Here is a 19,587-nt window from a genome sequence, read left to right as displayed (position 1 = left end):
GGTGATGAAATCTTTGAGTAATTGTTTGTTCGTAAAGGATTTTATTTCTCCTTCACTTATGAAGTTTAGTTTGGCTGGAAAAGAAATTCTGGGTTGAAAGTTCTTTTCTTTAAGGATGTTGAATATTGGCCCCCATTCTCTTCTGGCTTGTAGGGTTTCTGCTGAGAGATCCACTGTGAGTCTGATGGGCTTCCCTTTGTGGGTAACCCGACCTTTATCTCTGGCTGCCCTCAGCATTTTCTCCTTCATTTCAACCCTGGTGAATCTGACAATTATGTGCCTTGGGGTTGCTCTTCTTGAAGAATATCTTTGTGGTGTTCTCTGTATTTCCCGGACTTGAATATTGGCCTGCCTTGCTAGGTTGGGGAAGTTTTCCTGGATAATATCCTGAAGAGTATTTTCCAGCTTGGATTCATTCTCTGCGTCACATTCAGGTATACCTGTCAAACGTAGATTAGGTGTTTTCACATAGTCCCATATTTCTCGTTGACTTTGTTCATTTCTTTTTACCCTGTTTTCTCTAATCTTGCCTTCTCATTTTATTTCATTGAGTTGATCTTTGACCTCTAATATCCTTTCTTCTGCTTGATCAATTCGGCTGTTGAAACTTGTGCATGCTTCGCTAAGTTCTCGTGTTGTGTTTTTCAGCTCCATCAATTCACTTATATTCCTCCCTAAGCTGTTTATTCTCGTTAGCATTTCATCAAATTTTTTTTCAAGGTTCTTAGTTTCTTTGCATTGGGTTAGAACATGTTCTTTTAGCTCAGAGAAGTTTCTTATTACCCACCTTCTGAAGCCTGTTTCTGTCAATTCATCACACTCATTCTCCATCCAGCCTTGTTCCCTTGCTGGTGAGGAGTTGTGATCCCTTGGAGGAGAAGAGGTGCTCTGGTTTTGGGTGTTTTCATCCTTTTTGCACTGGTTTCTTCCCATCTTTGTGGATTTATCCACCTATCGTCTTTGTACTTGTTGACTTTCAGATTGGGTCTCTGAGTGGACATCCAGTTTGTTGATGATGAAGTTACTTCTTTCTGTTTCTTAATTTTCCTTCTAACATTCAGGCCCCTCTGCTGTAGGACTGCTGAGGTCCACTCCAGGCCCTGCTTGCCTGGGGATCACCTGCATCGGCTGCAGAACAGTAAAGCTTGCTGTCAGTTTCTTCTGCTATCTTTGTCCCAGAAGGATACCCGCCAGATGTCAGTCTGAGCTCTCCTTTATGAGGTGACTCTTTGGATATACGGGGGTCAGGGAGCTGCTTGAGGAGACAGTCTGGCCTTTATAGGAGCTCAAGTGCTGAGCTGTGAGCTCCATTATTCATTCAGAGCTGCTGGGCAAGTACGTTTAAGTCTGCTGCCGCAGAACTCATAAACACCTTTTTTTTTCCCCAGGTGCTCTGTCCCAGGGAGTTAGGGCTTTATTTACAAGTTTCTGTCATGCTGCTGCTTTTTCTCAGGGTTGCCCTGCCCAGTGAGGAGGCAGCCTAGTCACAGTCTTCCTGCAGAGGCTTTGCTGAGCTGCTGTGGGCTCCACCCAGCTGCCGTGTGAACTTCCCTGCAGTCCCTCCACGCTTTTGCTGGGAGCTGCAATCCTAAGCTGCTCCTGTTCAGCCATCTTGGATCCGTCTCCCCATAAACATAAATTTAACTCAACAAATTCAGCAACATGAGAAACATTTATTGTGAACCTACGATGTGACTCCAATATGCCAGACACTATGCTAAGTATTGTGGAAAAAAAAGATGAGTAAGACCCAAATGGTATCTTCAAAGAGCTCAAAATCTAATAGCAAATAAAATTAAAAATTAAACCCTTATTAAAATTTAAAAGATTCAGAGGTAGCAATAAGGAGTCAGTAACTAATTGGGAGATACTGACAGGGAAAACAGAAAGCTTTACTGAGTACATGCTGACTAACCTGGTACTGAAAGGGAAAACAGAAAGTTTTACCAAGTAGGTGCTGACTGACCTGGATTTCAACCAGGTAACCAGTGGGGAGAGGTGAACAGGCAGATGAAACAGCATGTGCCTACTGCCTAAAGTAATTTATAGATTCCATGCTATTCCCATCAAGCTACCATTGACTTTCTTCACAAAATTAGAAAAAACTACTTTAAATTTCATATGGAACCAAAAAGAACCCATATAGCCAACACAATCCTAAGCAAAAAGAACAAAAAGAACATAGACCAATGGAACAGAACAGAGTCCTCAGAAATAACACCACACATCTACAACCATCTGTTATTTGATAAACCTGACAAAAGCAAGCAATGTGGGAAGGATTCCCTAATAAATAGTGCTGGGAAAACAGGCTACCCATATGCAGAAAAATGAAACTGGAACCCTTCCTTATAACTTATATAAAAATTAACTCAAGATGGATTAGTCTTAAACATAACACCTAAAACCAGAAAAACTCTAGAAGAAAACCTAGGCAATACCATTCAGGACATAGGCATAGGCAAAGACTTCACGACTAAACACCAAGAGCAAATGCAACAAAAGCCAAAATTGACAAACAGGATCTAAGTAAACTAAAGAGCTCTGCACAGCAAAAGAAGCTATCATCAGAGTGAATAGGCAACCTACAGAATGGGAGAAAATTTTTGCTATCTATCCATCTGACAAAGGTCTAATATCCAGAATTTACAAGGAACTTAAACAAATTTACAAGAAAAGAACAAACCACCCCATCAAAAAGTGGGCGAAGGATATGAAGAGACATTTATCAAAAGAAGACATTTATGTGGCCAACAAACATGAAAAAAAAGCTCATTACTGGTAATTAGAGAAATGCAAATCAAAACCACAATGAGATATCATCTCATGCCAGTTATAATGGCGTTCATTAAAAAGTCAGGAAACAACAGATGCTGGGGAGGATGTGGAGAAATAGGAACGCTTTTAAACTATTGGTGGGAGTGTAAATTAGTTCAACCACTGTGGAACAGTGTGGTGACTCCTCAAGGACCTAGAAATAGAAATACCATTTGACCCAGTAATCCCATTACTGGGTATATACCCAAAGGATTATAATCATTCTACCATAAAGATAGGCATACGTATGTTTACTGCAGCACTATTCACAATAGCAGAAACCAACCCAAATGCTCATCAATGATAGACTGGATAAAGAAAATGTGGCACATATACGCCATGGAATATTATGCAACCATAAAAAAAGAATGAGTTCATGTCCTTTGCAGGGACATGGATGAAGCTGGAAACCATCATTCTCAGCAAACTAACACAAGAACAGAAAACCAAACACCACAGGTTCTCACTCATAAGTGGGAGTTGAACAATGAGAATACATGGACACAGGGAGGGGACCATCACACAGCAAGGCCTGTTGTGGGGTGGGGGGCTGGGGGAGGGAGAGCATTAGGACAAATACCTAATGCATGCAGGGCTTAAAACCTAGAAGATGGGTTGATGGGTGCAGCAAACCACCATGGCACATGTATACCTATGTAACAAACCTGCACGTTCTGCACATATATCCCAGAACTTAAAGTATATATATTAAAAAAAAGAAACAGCATGTGCAAAGCCTATGATGATATGGAACAGTAGACTAATTTGGAAAATGATAGTAGTCACCAGTACTATAGCATAAAACAATTATAATGGGAGATGAAGTTACAGAGATAAGTCTACCATGTTAAATGGCTTGAACTTTATCCTATAGAGGACAGAGAGTTACTACAGGGTTTTAAGCAAGGTCTTAAGTAATATCAGATTTTAGTTTTATAGGTGGACCACACAAAAAAGAATGAAATTGATTAGATTTAAGGACATGGGTATGAGAATGAAGAGGACAAATTCAGGAGACAAAGACAGACCTGAATCAACTAACCTAGTGACCAGTTCTCACTGCATCAATGTGTATCATGAACTGTTTCTTCATCTAGACAAATACTGATAATGTGTTTTGCTTTTATGAAATATTAAAACAACTCAATGATGATTCAAAGGCTATTGCCCTGGAAAACTAAGAAAGGGAGGGAAAAGTATAACAGTTTTAGTGTTAGACTAATTGAATTTCAGATGCCACTCAGATATGCATAAGCTATGATCAAGCACCTATTACATAATCCAAAAGTCAGGAGAGAAAGCAAATTAATGAATTATGTAGAAGTGATAAAGCCAAAGAAGTCTAAAAGACTGACTGGAGAAAGTATAAAGTAGGAGAGAAATGTAAACAACACTCCATTTACAGGGTAGGAGGAGTGAGTGAGGAGTAGTAGTAGACCCAGTTAACCAAAGTAGACTAAGTGAGAGTAATAAGAGAAGCTGAAAGGGCATCAGAAATGAGATGAAATAATGTCTATTAGAATATGGCAGAGTAAAATCAGTGCTTCCCCCTTGTCTTCAAAATCACCCAAAAGCAAACAGCAATAAAAAAAAACCCAGAAAACTACAACCTTGATAAAACTACGAGACATCTATCACTCAAACTACAAACAGATTAAAAATTTTGCCAAAGTGCAGATCAAATAGGAATGTGGGAGGAAACAGCAAAGAGAACCACCTACTCAGGGATACCAGCTCACAAAGAATCATCAGGCTCCACTGAAAGGCCAAAGCGAAAATCCTTTGTTTATAATTTCACTTAAGTGAAGCACATAAACTGGTAGAAGGAGAATCTCTGAACTAGATTTGGTTACAAGAAGCAGAGAAGTACAGATTAAGAAGATATCATACAAGACTGCCATATTCATAGAAGGAAGTCATGTTTGTGTGTGGTAGGGGTAAAAAGACACTGCACTGTGAACAGACCTATTGCAGCTTATAGGCTGGGGAAACGTAGTAGTTAAAATAAGCCCCCTATACACATAACCTTGAGTCATGAGAAGAGTGCTAGTTATCCTTAGGCTATCAGATTTGCATTAAAACACTCACTAAGCAGTTGGTACTAGCTAAAAATTGAAACCAAATATATATCCAACAATTAAAAAAACAGATAAACTCTGATACTAGTCTAAGAATAGAATAAACAACATGGCTGAAAGAAATGAACTACCGTACATATATGTAACCACATGGATAAAACTCAAAAACGTATGTTGAACAAAAAAAGCAAGATGAAGAATAATATACATAATGTGATGTCATTTATATAACATATAATAGGATTCAAAACAATTATATAATCATATGTAATAACAGCATAAAACATAGATGGGAATAATAAACACAAAAATCAGGGTAATAGTTATCTTTGGAGTTGGAAACAGAGGAATGGCACCTGAGAGGGGTACTAGGGACTTCAAATGTACCTGCAACATATCATTTCTTTTCTAAAAATCTGACACTACTAAAGCAAAACTGTTAGAATATGTATTCATTATATTATCCGCTCCAAGTTATCCTCTATGCTTGCCTTTGGAACCAAGTCATCATATTGTGAGGAAGTACAAACTAACTCACATGTAGAGTCCTCACAAACAGGCCCAGAGGTACAAAGTTTAAGGTGCCTAGTCTATAACCAGCATCAACCACCAGAGACATCGTGAGTGAACAAGCCTTCGGAAGAATCTAGCCCCAGCTTTTTAATATTCCAGCTGAAGCCCCAGATATCATGGAGCAGAGACAAGCTGTCTCTGGCATACACTCCTTGGTTTATTATGAGTATAAATAAATCATTTTATGAAGCTAAATTTTGGGATAATTTGTTATAAAGCCCTAGCAAAGTGGAATACCCAAATATTAAACTGACTATGACTGAAAAGAAAATATATGCAGTATCTAGCATAAGGTCTCAGCCTTGCTTGCAAAATTTACAAAACTGCTACAGCTGTAAACTTATCTCAGTTTAGTGGTATGTACAGTTTCTTACCTCCAAACTTCCAGAATGTGCTGCCCAATGTAAAGGGGTAAACTTATGGAGAACATCGACTTCATTAATGCTGGCTCCACGTTCCACTATTTCTGAAAGCTGCTTTATATCTCCAGCTCTTACTGCATCATGTATGCTGCCAAAATGTACCTTCTTCCTGGAACCTATTGAAAAGTCAAATTACTTACAATGTACTACAAAACTGTGAAAGACCTTTGTGAGGCCGAGGCAGGTGGATCACGAGGTCAAGAGATCGAGACCATCCTGGTCAACATGGTGAAACCCCGTCTTTACTAAAAATACAAAAAATTAGCTGGGCATGGTGGCGCGTGCCTATAATCCTAGCTACTCAGGAGGCTGAGGCAGGAGAATTGTCTGAACCCAGGAGGCAGAGGTTGCGGTGAGCCAAGATCGCGCCATTGCACTCCAGCCTGGGTAACAAGAGTGAAACTCCGTCTCCAAAAAAAAAAACTGTGAAAGAAAAAAAAAACTAAAATAATTGTCCAATAGAAAGCACAAAATCACTTTGGATTTTCAAATAATTTACTACAAAGATATTTGTCATTAACATCTTAAACAGACTTCTGGTTCCAACACTGACATGTAAAAAGCATGAAGGTTGATACTCTCATCCTTATAGAGGAAAAAGGAATAAACTGAAAATGAACAACTTTTCTTGGACCCATCAAAGAACTGGGGTCTCAGGGCAAACTGCCACCCCCAAATCTGGAGAGACAAATACAGAAAAACATAATCCTGGAGCAGAAGCACTGGAGCCAAAAAGTGGTAGAAGCACTTACATGGTAATTTTGATGACTTGCCAGAGGCTGAGTACGTAGTAGGCAAAGAACGAGAAACTTCTAGGGCCCACAGTCTTACTTAGGGAGCTACTACACTTTCAGAGATTTTTACCTTCAGAAACCTCACTAGGTTACCATTGTGAAACGCCAGGAACTCATGTCTTTGGCAGGGAGAAGGGGAAAGTACCTATTTTGAAATATGTCCAATGTGTTCTCCATAATGAAGGCCTCCCTAGTGAAAAAGACTTCACCAGAGCCTCATCTCATAGATGCAGATATATTTTATCAACATCTTTCTTATATTTCTAATTTATGTCTTACACTAAGAAAGGAATGGTAGGCCACAATTTTTAATTCATTTACTCTTAGTGCTTCATATTTTATAATTTAATTAATAAGCAGTGTGAACCAGTGGCAATAAAGGCATCTAAGCATGAACAGACAGCTATTAGAGAAGGATGACTGAGTAGGCAGTTCAATTGCAGCATTCTCTGAACAAAACAGGCATGATTCCTGACCTGAAGTTGTTTTGAAAACAGCTCACCAACACTCCTGGCAAATGATCTGTGCAACCTTGTACTACTATTTATCTATGTACATGTTATCTCCACAATCAGAATGCTAATTTCCTGAGGGCAAAAATCATATTTTATACTGGAATTCTATCTTACTCTTATTATATCTTTTTATATACCCTACTTATATCTTTGCTTCTACCAAAATGCAATAAATGTACTCAAAAAGCCTTTCTGAACATCTACTATGTGCTACGTACTATGATAACATGATAGAAAATGGACAGGGATTTAATACATTTTTTTCCACCAACACATTAAAATCTATTTGGATAATTACACAACAAAAATAAAAACCTGACAGCAATGTCCTCAGAGGGTACAATTAAGGAGAAACAAAACAAGTCATAGAGGAGGAGGAAACATTTGAGCAAGAACTTGAAGAAGAATTAAGATATATGGCAAATGGGAAAGCGAGTATATGTAAGGTGTGCACACGTACACATACACACACACACGCCTTTATTAATGTTCAATGAGGCTGGGCACGGTGGCTCACACTTGTAATCTCAGCATTTTGGAAGGCTGAGGCGGACAGATCATGAAGTCAAGAGATCGAGACCATCCTGGCCAACATGGTGAAACCCCATCTCTACTAAAAATACAAAAATTAGCTGGACATGGTGGCGCACACCTGCAGTCCCAGCTACTCAGGAGGTTGAGGCAGGAGAATCACTTGAACCCAGAGGAGGAGGTTGCAGTGAGCTGAGATCGTGCCATTGCACTCCAGTCTGACAACAGAGCAAGACTCCATCTCAAAATAAATGAATGAATGAATGACTGTTCAATGACGTTAATTCCTAGGCTGGACCTTCATTCTTCACCTTTACAGTAGCACAGCTAGACCTACAAATGATGTTCTAACCAGTCTACTTATTTTACACAGAGACACTCCTCTAATACATCTTATACAAATTATCCTGATGACTTCATGCCCCTATGCCAAACTGTTACTGGTTGTTGACTGCTATTCTACAGAACAAAATCCAAACTCTCAGAATGACCTCTATGGCCTCCCATAATTTGGCTCCATCTAATTTTATGGCCTTTTTTCTCACCATACTCCATCCTGATTCATTCACTCATCCACCCACCCATCTACTCAAAATTAGTTTTGTGTCTTCCATAAGGATAAAAAGATGAAGACACCCTCAAGGAACTCACAGGTTAGTAGAGAAGATACAAACACAAAATACAAAATAATGTGGTAAACGCAATGACGGAAATAGTCATAGGAACTTGTGAATACACAGATGACTTCAATCTCAGCTAGGGCAGGAGGGAAGGGGAACTGAGAAGGATTCCTGGGGAAAGTAATATCTAAGAGAATCTTCAAGGATTAACATTAGTTTGTCAAGTAAAGTGGGAGCAGTCAAAGACCTCCTAAACAGCATGAACAGTGGGATGTTGTCAAGAAACGGCATACACACACATACACACAAAGACACACACACACAATCCTATTACTAAAGCATTAAGGAGAAAAAGAGGCTAGAACTAGGTAAGAGACAGACAATGGTGGAACTTATTTCTAAAAACTTGGACTTCAGCAGACAGTGGAGAATCACTTAGGAATTTTAAACAGAAGAATTATAATGATTGAGATCTGTCAGGCTGAGTTTACAAGGCTAGATTCAGGGAAGAGAATTTATTGAATGCACAGCAAAAAAACGCAAGACTAGAGAGTAGGTAGATCATGTAAGAATACAGTTTACAATAGTCTAGGCCAGAAAAAAATGAGGCCCTGAACAGTGGGAACAGAAAAGGAGATAGATTTAACAAATATTAATAAAATTCGAATGAACTAAACTAGAATAGATACAGCAGATGAAATAAGGGAAAAGTAATGAGATAACTCCAAGGTGTCTGGCTTTGTCATCTCAGTGCTGTGGTGCCATTAATTGAGACAGCAAACACTGAAGGACAGAAAGGATATATAGATAATTACATTTGGGACATGCTGCTCTTGAGGTACCCAAGGAAGATTTCCAGAAGGGTGACATATATTTAAGTCTGCAGCTCAGAGGAGAGATACGGAATTCAGGTCTCAGTGTGAGGTGTGTCTCTGCATTAGAATGCTTTTTCTCACACCCATACTCACCCCCTACTGGAACCAGTGGCACTCTGCCATCCTTTATAACACTCATCTCACTAGTCATTAGTTTTTCAGTATTTCTCTTCCTCACTAGAAGTTAAAGAATGCACCTGTCTTCTTTATTGATAGTTCCTTAACACAGAGCACAAAGTAGGCATGCAGTAAATATTTACTGGATGGCTGAATGAGTAACATAGATTTGGGGGCCATGAGGAATGAAGTCATAGTAAGTGACAAGAAAAAGAGAACCAATGATGACATCACCAAGGGAGAAAACCAGCATTTAAGAAGAGGGCAGAAGAAAAGAAAACAGCAAAGGAAAGGGTCACTCAATGGAGTGAAAGAAGAAAACTAAGTAGTCTAATTTGTCATCTCCATAGGGTCAAATGCTGCAAGGAAGTCAACGAAGAACTTAAAAGCGTCCCTAAGAGTGAACAAGAGTTGATGTCAATCTGGGCAAGAAGACTCGGAGGAATGGTGCAGATGGAAAAAAAAGGAAAGAAAGCTGAAACGAGATAGAATGGGGGAGAGGTGAACAGCTTTGGTTCACCCTGAAAACAGATTAAAAAGAGAAAGCGGGAGTATCCACTAATAAAAGGAAACGCCAGAAAGGGCTAAGGTTGTTGTGGGCTGAAATGAGAAAAGGAATGTGGCAGAGATGAGGGCCAACGAAACAGTCTGACTCACAGGGGTCTGCAGTCTCCCGAGAGGAAGTGGAGGGGCCTGAATTGGCCACCCCGGGCATGGTGCAACACCTCCGACTCTGGGGAGTTGTGTCCAGTCCCCTGTTGCTGCGGCAGTCTTCACTTGCTCTCACCCACGAGCCACGGCAGCGGCAGCGGTTCTCTTCTCCGTCGTCGCTAGGACGGGGCCCACAGCCCTCTCTCGCTCTCTCCCAGGAGCTGCAGCGGAAACCTTCGTCTTCACCCTCTCTCTCCCAAAAGCCACCGAGGCGGCGGCTGGCGTCTTCACTGCCGCTCACAGCGGAGGAGTCGCTGGCTATGTAGCCGCGGTCTTCACTTACTGCCTCCCAAGAACTACTAAAGCTGTGGCTGTCATCGACACTCCCTCCCTCCCAAGAGCCATTGAGGCGGCGACTGCGATCGTCACTGACTCTCTCCCCAAAGTCACTAGTTCGCGGGTCCCGGACGTCACTGACTCCCTCCCAAGTACCAATGAGGCGGAGGCCACGGTCTTCTCTGGCTATTGCCCTGGAGTCGCTAGTTTGGTGGCCTCCAACTTCACTAAAATTCACGTCGCTGCTGCAGAAGCTGCGGTCTACCCTAACCCTCTCCAAAGAGCTGCTGTGACTGTGGCCACTATCTCCCCTAACTCCCTCCCGAGGGACGCTGCGGCGGTGGCCGAGGTCTTCACAGACGCTTCTCAAGTCACTGCAGGAGAAGCCGGCGTCTCCACTTAGGCTTCCCGTAGCGACCCTGGAGCGGCGGTCGCCCTCTTCATGTTTTCTCTCCCGATCGTCTCTAACTCTTTCCCTTGACTTGGTGCCGGAATGGCCCTGTCGGCTGCTTATCCTCCACACGTGGTGGTTAGTGAGACGGCCGCCGTCTTCGTCTGCTACTCCCCGTGAGTCGCTGTGGCGGCGGCCGCCTTGGGCTGGTACCTTCTCGGAATCGCTTTCCAGCCTCCCGACTCCAGCCACTTGGCTGGAGAAGCTGCAGGGTCGTCGCCTTGGAAATGAGTAAACTTCCGACGTGCTGAGGTCATTTCCTGTTCCTCACTTCCGGTTTCCTTTTCTCCAGGTTTTTCACATCTTTAAGTCCGGACAAATGGGGTGCTGGTATGAACTGGTTTTTAGTGAAATTCGACTCGGTCTCACCCGAACCTATCTAGGTCCGTCTGTGGAGTGGCCTGTCATCGATCGCGCCCTCCATCGCTCAGCGACACAAGTGGAGGCCCCAGGACTGCAGTCTGCGTAGGTGACCTATGTGGCGCGGGTCGGGCGGGGCCTTTTTGTCTTTGAGCAAACCTAATATACTTTCTCAGTAGTGGCTGGAAGGAAATATGTTACCCTGTCATTTCGCAAGTATGGAAAAAGACCTAAAAGAGAATTTAGCAGCTGCAACTGCTGTTTTTATTGAATACTAGCGCCAAACTTTAATAATCGCTTGTTAGGTGTTACCCTATATATCGGTACTTTGTTAAGGCCAGGCAGCAGGTAAGTTGTAAAACCCATATAAAAACATAGGTCATTAGTCAAAAGACTGCTTCAGGTCTCCTGACTCCAAATCCGAGATTCCTTTCACTGTAGCGTGTTAACAGCTCAAATATTTCTCTTCAACCCTATTGCTTAACAACAGGAATGAATTCTTTCACTATTTATTGCAAACATATGGGTCACGTTTTGTGCTAGCATCTGAAAATACAGAAATTAGTAAGAATTCTCTGCCCTCCAGGGGCATCACCAACTTGGATTCCCCTCTCAGCCCAGTTTTTCCACCCTATTGCCTTCTCCCTTCAGGAATAATGAACTGGTCCTGGAGACATACCATGCTTTATCATACCTCTCTGCCTTGTCATGTGCTGTTCCTCTTACCAGGAAACTACCCTGCCTTTCCCCCAGTTTTGTTCTGTGAACGCATTTGGGAAATTCTCCTAATGCTACCTCTACTCTCTTGAGGTACAGTAAATTGTTTTTGACTTCCATCACCTTTTGTAATATTACTAATTGCTGTTTATTGAGTTCATGTGATCAGCCTGGCACTGTACTAAGTGCTTTATATTAGTTTTCTTGTTCTTTTTTCACACCAACATGAATGAGTTTGACTCAGTTCTTATTATAACCTGCCAGGATAAGTACTCCTCGTCCTCTTTACAGAGAGAGAAATAAGGAACAAAAAAGTTAATTGCTTTAGGATACACTGCTAGTAAGTAGTAAATCTGACTTAAGATTCCAACCTAGGTCTTGGATTTTGCTGCAGGATTTCCTCAAAGTCTCTGAATTCCCACAACCTTTTGTTAGATCACATCACATTGTATTATAATTATCTGTTTAACAATTTTTTCTCACCCCTCAAGGACCCTGAGCTTCTGGAAGGTAGGGACTCTATCTTATCATCTTGACATTTCTGACATCTAAAATACTTCATTTAAGAGAAGAGCTTAGTAACTGTTGTGTGGGTGAGTGGGTGGGTTGATCAATTGACTGTCAGGCAGGTGAACAAATAGGCTGAAGATAGTTTTTCACTGTTTGAAGTGAATTTGGGATTAGTCATCCTAATCCCCTCACTTTAGAAATGGGGCAACTGGGCCGGGCACGGTGGCTCACGCCTGTAATCCTAGCACTTTGGGAGGCCAAGGCATGTGGATCACCTGAGGTCAGGAGTTCAAGACCAGCCTGGCCAACATGGTGAAACCCCATCTCTACTAAAAATACAAAAATTAGTCAGGCGTGGTAGCAGGAGCCTGTAATCCCAGCTGCTCAGGAGGCTGAGGCAGGAGAATTGCTTGAACCAAGGAGGCAAAGGTTGCAGTGAGCCAAGATCGCACAGTTGCACTCCAGTCTGGGTGACAAGAGTGAAACTCCGGCCAGGCGTGGTGGCTCACGCCTGTAATCCAAGCACTTTGGAGGCCAATGTGGGCGAATCACCTGAGGTCGGGAGATCAAGACCAGCCTGACCAACATGGTGAAACTCCGTCTTAAAAAAAAAAAAAACTATTAAAAAAAAAAGTGAAACTCCATCTCGAGAAAACAAAACAAGAAATGGGGCAACTGAGGCCTTTTGTATACAAGGCATTTCTCGAGTTACTAATGTGGGACAATTTCTATGATAAATGATTTGCAAATACTATCCAACTTAATCTGTATTGTTATTTTTATTTTTACAGATGAAGAAACAGCTCAGATTTGACCAAGATCACATAAGTAAGAGTTGAGGAATTGGAACCCACTCTGACTGACTCCAAATTAATATAGTGTTTATAGCCACTTACATAATAATGGTAAAGGTTTTATTTTTTCGCTATACAATATTTAGTAGATACATTTACTGAGGAAATGAGACAGCACGTGACATATCTTAAAGGATACACACATGACAGGAAGGATTAGAAGAGGAAACAGAAACAGGTAGCAGAGAAGCAGAGATAGTACAATCTCTTAAAATAAAAATAGAAGGAATTAAAAATAAAAGCAGAGGCCTAGCTCAGTGGCTTATGCCTGTAATCCCAGCACTTTGGGAGGCTGAGGCAGGTGAATCACTTGAGGTCAAGAGTTCGAGACCAGCCTCCCCAACAAGGTGAAACCCAGTTTCTACTGAAAATACAAATATTACCCAGCTGTGGTGGTGCACACTTGTAATTCTGGTTACTGAGAGGCTGAGGCAGGAGACTCGCTTGAACCCAAGAGACAGAGGTTGGTATTGAGCCAGGATTGTGTCATTGCACTCCAGCCTGGGTGACAGAGCAAGACTCCATCTCCAAAATAATAATGAGCAGAAGTTAATGAAATAGAAAATGAAATTGATAGTAAGTAGCTGGTCTTTGAAAAGAACAATAAATAGACACTCACTAAATCTGAGGAAGAAAAGGAAAGAAAATGGTATTGGAAACAAAGGAGGCCATGGAGGGAAGATGGCTTGAGCCCTGGAGGTTGAGGCTGCATTGAGCCATGATCGCACCACTGCACTCCAGCCTGTTCAACAGAGCTAGACACTGTCTCAGAAAAAAGAAAAGAAAGAAAGGGCAAAGGAACATTTTACAAATGAGAAGGAGACTTTGAAAATCAGAAGCAAATTACTTTGTGTAAAGTTTTACACATTGAGTACCTCTTATCCAAAATGCATAGGACCAGAGTGTTTCACATTTTGGATTTTGGAGTATTTGCATATACATAATGAGATATCTTGGGTATGGGACCCCACATGAAACATGATATTCATTTGCTTTATGTATACCTTATACACATAGCCTGAAGGTAATTTTATACAACATTTTAAATCTGGTACGTGAAACAAAGTTTATGTTAAGTATTTATGTGTGGAATTTTCTACTTGCATCATGGCAGTGCTCAAAAAGTTTCAGTCTTCGGTGCATTTAGGATTTTTTTTCAGATCAAGAATGTTCAACTTGGCCAGGCACAGTGGCTCACACCTATAATCCCAACATTTTGGGAGGCCGAGGCAGGTGGAACACGAGATCAGGAGTTCAAGACCAGTCTGGTCAAAATGGTGAAACCCTGTCTCTACTGAAAATAAAAAAATTAGCCAGGCGTGGTGGCAGGTGCCTGTAATCCCAGCTACTCGGGAGGCTGAGGCAGGGAACTGCTTGAACCCAGGAAGCGGAGGTTGCAGTGAGCTGAGATCGCGCCACTGCACTCCAGCCTGGGTGACAGAGCGAAACTTGTCTCAAAAAAACACCTGGCGGCGTGGTGGTGCAGTGAGCCGATGTCATGCCATTGTACTCCAGCTTAGGCAACAAAAGTGAAACTCCATCTCAAAAAAGAATGTTCAACCTTTGGTAGGCCAAGGTGGGTGGATCACTTGAGGTCAGCAGTTCAAGACAGCCTGGCCAACATGGTGAAAACCCATCTCTACTAAAAATACAAAATTTAGCCAGGTGTGGTGGTGCATGCCTGTAATCCCAGCTACTTGGGAGACTGAGGAAGGAGAATCACTTGAAACCAGGAGGTGGAGGTTGCAGTGAGCCAAGAGAAAGAAAATTCACTTGGCTAATTTTTTCAGAAAATACAAATTTCAAAAAATTGGCTCGAGTCAAAAAACTAATAAACTGGTAATTATAAAAGAATGTCCTAAAGTAGTCTAATCCCCAATAAATGTCAGCAGGAACAAAGCATAGAGAAGGATGGAGTACTTCCCAATTATAAAGCTAGCATAATCCTGACAGCTCTAACTGTGTCAAAATTTTAAATTCACATTGCTTGTGAACCAACTGGTTGTTAGATCTTTAAAATAACTTACTTTGATGCATGTAATATGATAGTCACCATAAAACTTTGTGATTGTAAATAATTAGAAATTTGAATATCCATCAGTAAAAGAACAACTAAATTATGCTGCATTCCTCATACAAAATACTATGCAGTGGTAGAAATGCAGATCGACATGCATTAATCTACATGGAAAAAGTTGTAAGATACAGGCCGTGAAAAATGGTGCAAAACAATACATACGTGATTTCATTAAATTTTTAAAATATTTTTCTAATTCTATACTGAATCGTTACCTCGGTCATTTTATAGAGCAAGAAAGAAGGTGTAAAAGGAGACTGTATTTTGTACTTGTATTATTGGATTTTAAAAATGTTAATCCTAAGTAAAAATATAGAAGCACAGAAAAGCATGTACCATTACATAAAGCAAAAGGAGACAGTTCTAAAGTGTGTGTGGGCTGGGTGCAGTGACTCACACCTGTAAGCCGAGCACTTTGGGAGGTTGAAGTGGGTAGACTGCTTGAGCCTAGGAGTTTGTGACCAGTCTGGCCAATATGGTAAAACCCTGCCTCTACTGAAAATACAAAAATTTGCCAGACATGGTGGAACGTGCCTGTAATCCCAGCTGCTCAGGAGGCTGAGGCAAGAGAATCACTTGAATGTGGGATCAGAGGTTGCAGTGAGCCAAGACTGCACTACTGCACTCCAGCCTGGGCAACACAGCAAGACTCTGCCTCAAAAAGTAATAGTGAGTGTGGTTCAGAAGAGATTAAGAAGCTAAGAAATGCACACTGGTTTTAACAAGGAGATATTGATAATACTAAGAGTAATTTTAATAAAAAAAAAGGTAAGATAGGAAATCAAGACTGCACAGGATTTCAAGGTAAGTGCCTGACTATGGAAGAAGTTTCTTAAGTGAAACAAGGTTCAGAATACATCCTGGTGTGGGCATCTCAGTATTCCCAGGAATTGGGACCTTTTGTGAGTGGGAAGCTATGATTTTGGTTAGTAAATATGACCAGTCTTCCACCTCTACCTCAGTTTTGCCAAAGTGGGATGATAAAGCAGGTTATCATAAATCAGCATTTTATATCTTGTTTCAGAGAAGGGAACAGGGCCAACCCCAGGCCAAAAAAAAAAAAAAAAAAATGAAGTGGGTATTGGTGACAATCTCTACTCCTTTCTGCCATTTTCGCTTACTTTCTAGTCATTCTTGTTCTCCCTTTGGTGCCCACTCCCAAATCCTCACTGGGGTACTCCATGGGTACCTTTTTGACTCTTATTTAGCTTACCCGTCCACAGATGCTCAACACAATGCCCATTATCTCTTGAGAGCTGACCCCATTTAGGATTAGAAAAAAACTCAAGAGATCAGATCTTTCTTGATAGTGTCTTTAGTTTCCATTTCTACCTCCAGTCAGCTACGTTTTTCCACTTGCAGCATGGTTAGATGCCTCCTTAGATTTTCCTGAATATTTTGTATAAACTTCCATTAGGGTACTTACTAGGCACTAAGTTGTAAGGTCAGTCATAAAAAAAAAAAAAAAAAAAAAACTCTCTATTTTAGGTTAAGCTGTTAATATGAGAATGTTTTAATTTTTATACATATAATTCTTTATTTTTCTTCCCAAAGCTTTTTATTTTTAGCTGAACTGCAATGAGATTGCTTTCTATTTTCCAAAACATCAAAGTTGGAAGTTTTCAGTGGGAAAATTACACTAAAACCAGGAGGATATCAATTTAATGAAATCTCTAGATTTTAGGAAACATGCTATTTTATTTGTTCTCTCAAACTTCAACTTGTAAGACAGTGTTCATCATGTCTGAGGCTTCCTTTAGCTTTCCTTACTGCACTTTACAGTGTTAGATTACTACTTCTAGCTAACAGTGCTATATATTTTGACTCTTTTTCTATCTTTGGGGATGCTGTTGATCTGATGTTGATTTCTGAATTTACCAGATCTGGCTATTCATTAGAAACAACTACGGAGCTTCTTAAATACTGGAAGTACCCCTGAATGAGAATAAACTAAATAAACCTTTCCAGAGATTAGGAATCTCTTTTTTTTTTTTTTTTTTTAATTTATTTATTTTTTTTTTTTTGAGACGGAGTTTCGCTCTTGTTACCCAGGCTGGAGTGCAATGGCGCGATCTCGGCTCACCGCAACCTCCGCCTCCCCGGTTCAGGCAATTCTCCTGCCTCAGCCTCCTGAGTAGCTGGGATTACAGGCACGCGCCACCATGCCCAGCTAATTTTTTGTATTTTTAGTAGAGACGGGGTTTCACCATCTTGACCGAGATGGTCTCGATCTCGACCTCGTGATCCACCCGCCTCGGCCTCCCAAAGTGCTGGGATTACAGGCTTGAGCCACCGCGCCCGGCCTAGGAATCTCTTAATACTAATTCTAAACCAGGGGTAGTGGTGTGCACCTGTAATCTAGTTACCTGGGAAGCTGAGGTGGGAGACTGGCTTGATCCCAGGAGTGAGGCTAACCTGGGTAATATGGTGAGGCCCCATCTCTAAATTTAGTATTAAAATGTTTTAAATTCTTATAAGTAATTCTAATGCACAGCCAAATATGGGGCAGATCTAAATCACTGCCCTCCATTTGACCGCCTACCTCAAAGAATTGAACTCAATCCCAACTGTAAATACTTTTGGCCATCTTGCAGAACACTGGCCCACTTCCATTCCAAAGCTAATCCATCTGTGTGTTTTTGTTTTTTACATACAGTGTCCTGCTAGTCTTTCATATATTTGGTAGAGATGGAGTTTCGCCATGTTGCCCAGGCTGTTCTCGAACTCCTAGGTTCAAGCAGTCTTAATCCTCCCAAAGTGCTGGAATTACAGGCATGAGCCACTGCTCAGTCCCTCCTGTGCTATTGTTGATGCTATCTCCTTACAATCCTAAGACTGGTAGACCAGTCATTTCCACTGAGCTTCTTTTAACATACTAATGTCTCTCCTATTTGTCTAACTACAATTTAATCTCTGGAGTTAAACTTCATTTAAAAACTAGCTTTTAATATTTTGTTACCTTTCATCCACACTACCCATTGCACCAGGTGTTGGCACCCATACTCAGCTGTTCTTAGGTCAACAGAGCATTTTTCAATCTTAGATGTTTTCTTGACTTTTACTGGCTACCTTGTCCCTTGAAATTTTTTTTTCCCACACATGCCTGTAATCCCAGCACTCTGGGAGGCCAAGGTGGGCAGATAGATCACTTAAGGTCAGGAGTTCGAGACCAGACTGGCCAACATGGGGAAACCTGTCTCTACTCAAACTGTAAAAGCCAGGCATGGTGGTGGGCACCTGCAATCTCAGCTACTCGGGAGGCTGAGACAGGAGAATCACTTGAACCTGGAAGGTGGAGGTTGCAGTGAGCCAAGATGGTCCCACTGCAATGATGTAATCTGAGCACTGTCCAACCTGAGCAACAGAGCAAGACTATCTCAAAAAAAGAAAATTTTTTCCCATTGCTGGTTTTTTATTTTATTTCTGACCTTGCTACCCACCAGTCTTTGTTCCCCATCCTTGACCCACTTCTCTGTGTGGATACTGTTGATACATTTGTAGGTTTGAATGTCACCTTCCTTTTAGAATGTTCCATACCTTTAAGCATGTGATAAAAGCTATAGGTGGTCTCCCCAAAAAAATGTACAACAGGAAGTTTTGCCTACGTTTTTGGATTCAGACCTCAGTTCTTCTATGGCAGGGTTCATATACATAAGTTCAGCTGTCACATGTGTTTACAACTCAACTCTGATGGCTACCAGTTTTCTTACTGGACCTCTCTGAACTGAACAATCTCTAGAACCATTCACTTGATTCTTTAAAAAAAAAAACACACACACACACTTAAATGCAGATGTCACCTTTGTTTAAAATTTCTACTGGCTGCTCTGGTCACCAGTTTAATAAATTCCTTAGCATGACCAAGAAGGCTCTTTACTTAAAAATAAAGGCCAGGCATGTAGCTCATGCCTGTACTCCCAGCACTTTGGGAGGCCAAGACAGCAGGATCACTTGAGCCCAGGAATTTGAAACCAGCCTAGGCTAGACAGACTATCTCTCTACTAAAAAAAAAATTTTTAAATAAAGATTCATCATAATCTATTCAAAACTACTGAGTTTTAACCATAAGTACTCAATTTTTGGAAACACAAAGTGTTTCAAGCCTTTACATTTGGTGTTCATTTTCCAAAGATACCCTTCCCATCAGTATGGACTACAAACCTGGTTATCCTCCAAGACTCAAATATCATCACCTCTGTAGTATCTTTCTTAATCCACCTTCTGGTACTTTGGTGTGCTTATTTCTATCTTAACATTAATTTGGGGTATCTTTTAAAATTGCAGAAATT

General features: G+C 41.1%; 1 protein-coding gene and 1 long non-coding RNA gene across 2 annotated transcripts in view; one reads left to right on the top strand and one right to left on the bottom strand.

Annotated features, from left to right (window-relative positions):
- The window catches only part of ANKRD42 (ankyrin repeat domain 42), a gene marked incomplete at its 5' end in the record, with an annotated part of 92,897 nt that extends 81,850 nt beyond the window's left edge, over positions 1–11,047 (bottom strand). Inside the window, 2 exons of the mRNA XM_064365622.1 lie at positions 5,843–6,006; positions 10,000–11,047. Of these exons, the coding sequence (XP_064221692.1) occupies positions 5,843–6,006; positions 10,000–11,047 (1,212 nt within the window). The remainder of the gene's footprint in view (positions 1–5,842; positions 6,007–9,999) is intronic.
- A 2-nt stretch (positions 11,048–11,049) lies between these two features.
- On the top strand, positions 11,050–14,713 carry LOC105728959 (uncharacterized). Its single transcript, XR_001110169.2, has 2 exons — positions 11,050–11,245; positions 13,159–14,713. It is a non-coding gene; the product is annotated as an uncharacterized LOC105728959 (long non-coding RNA).
- The last annotated feature ends 4,874 nt before the right edge of the window (positions 14,714–19,587 follow it).

This window comes from Aotus nancymaae, unplaced genomic scaffold (assembly GCF_030222135.1).
Source record: "Aotus nancymaae isolate 86718 unplaced genomic scaffold, 86718_ANA_hifiasm-v0.15.2.pri h1tg000059l, whole genome shotgun sequence".
Classification (NCBI taxonomy): Eukaryota; Metazoa; Chordata; class Mammalia; order Primates; family Aotidae; genus Aotus; species Aotus nancymaae.
This window is presented reverse-complemented; position numbering and strand designations above follow the sequence as displayed.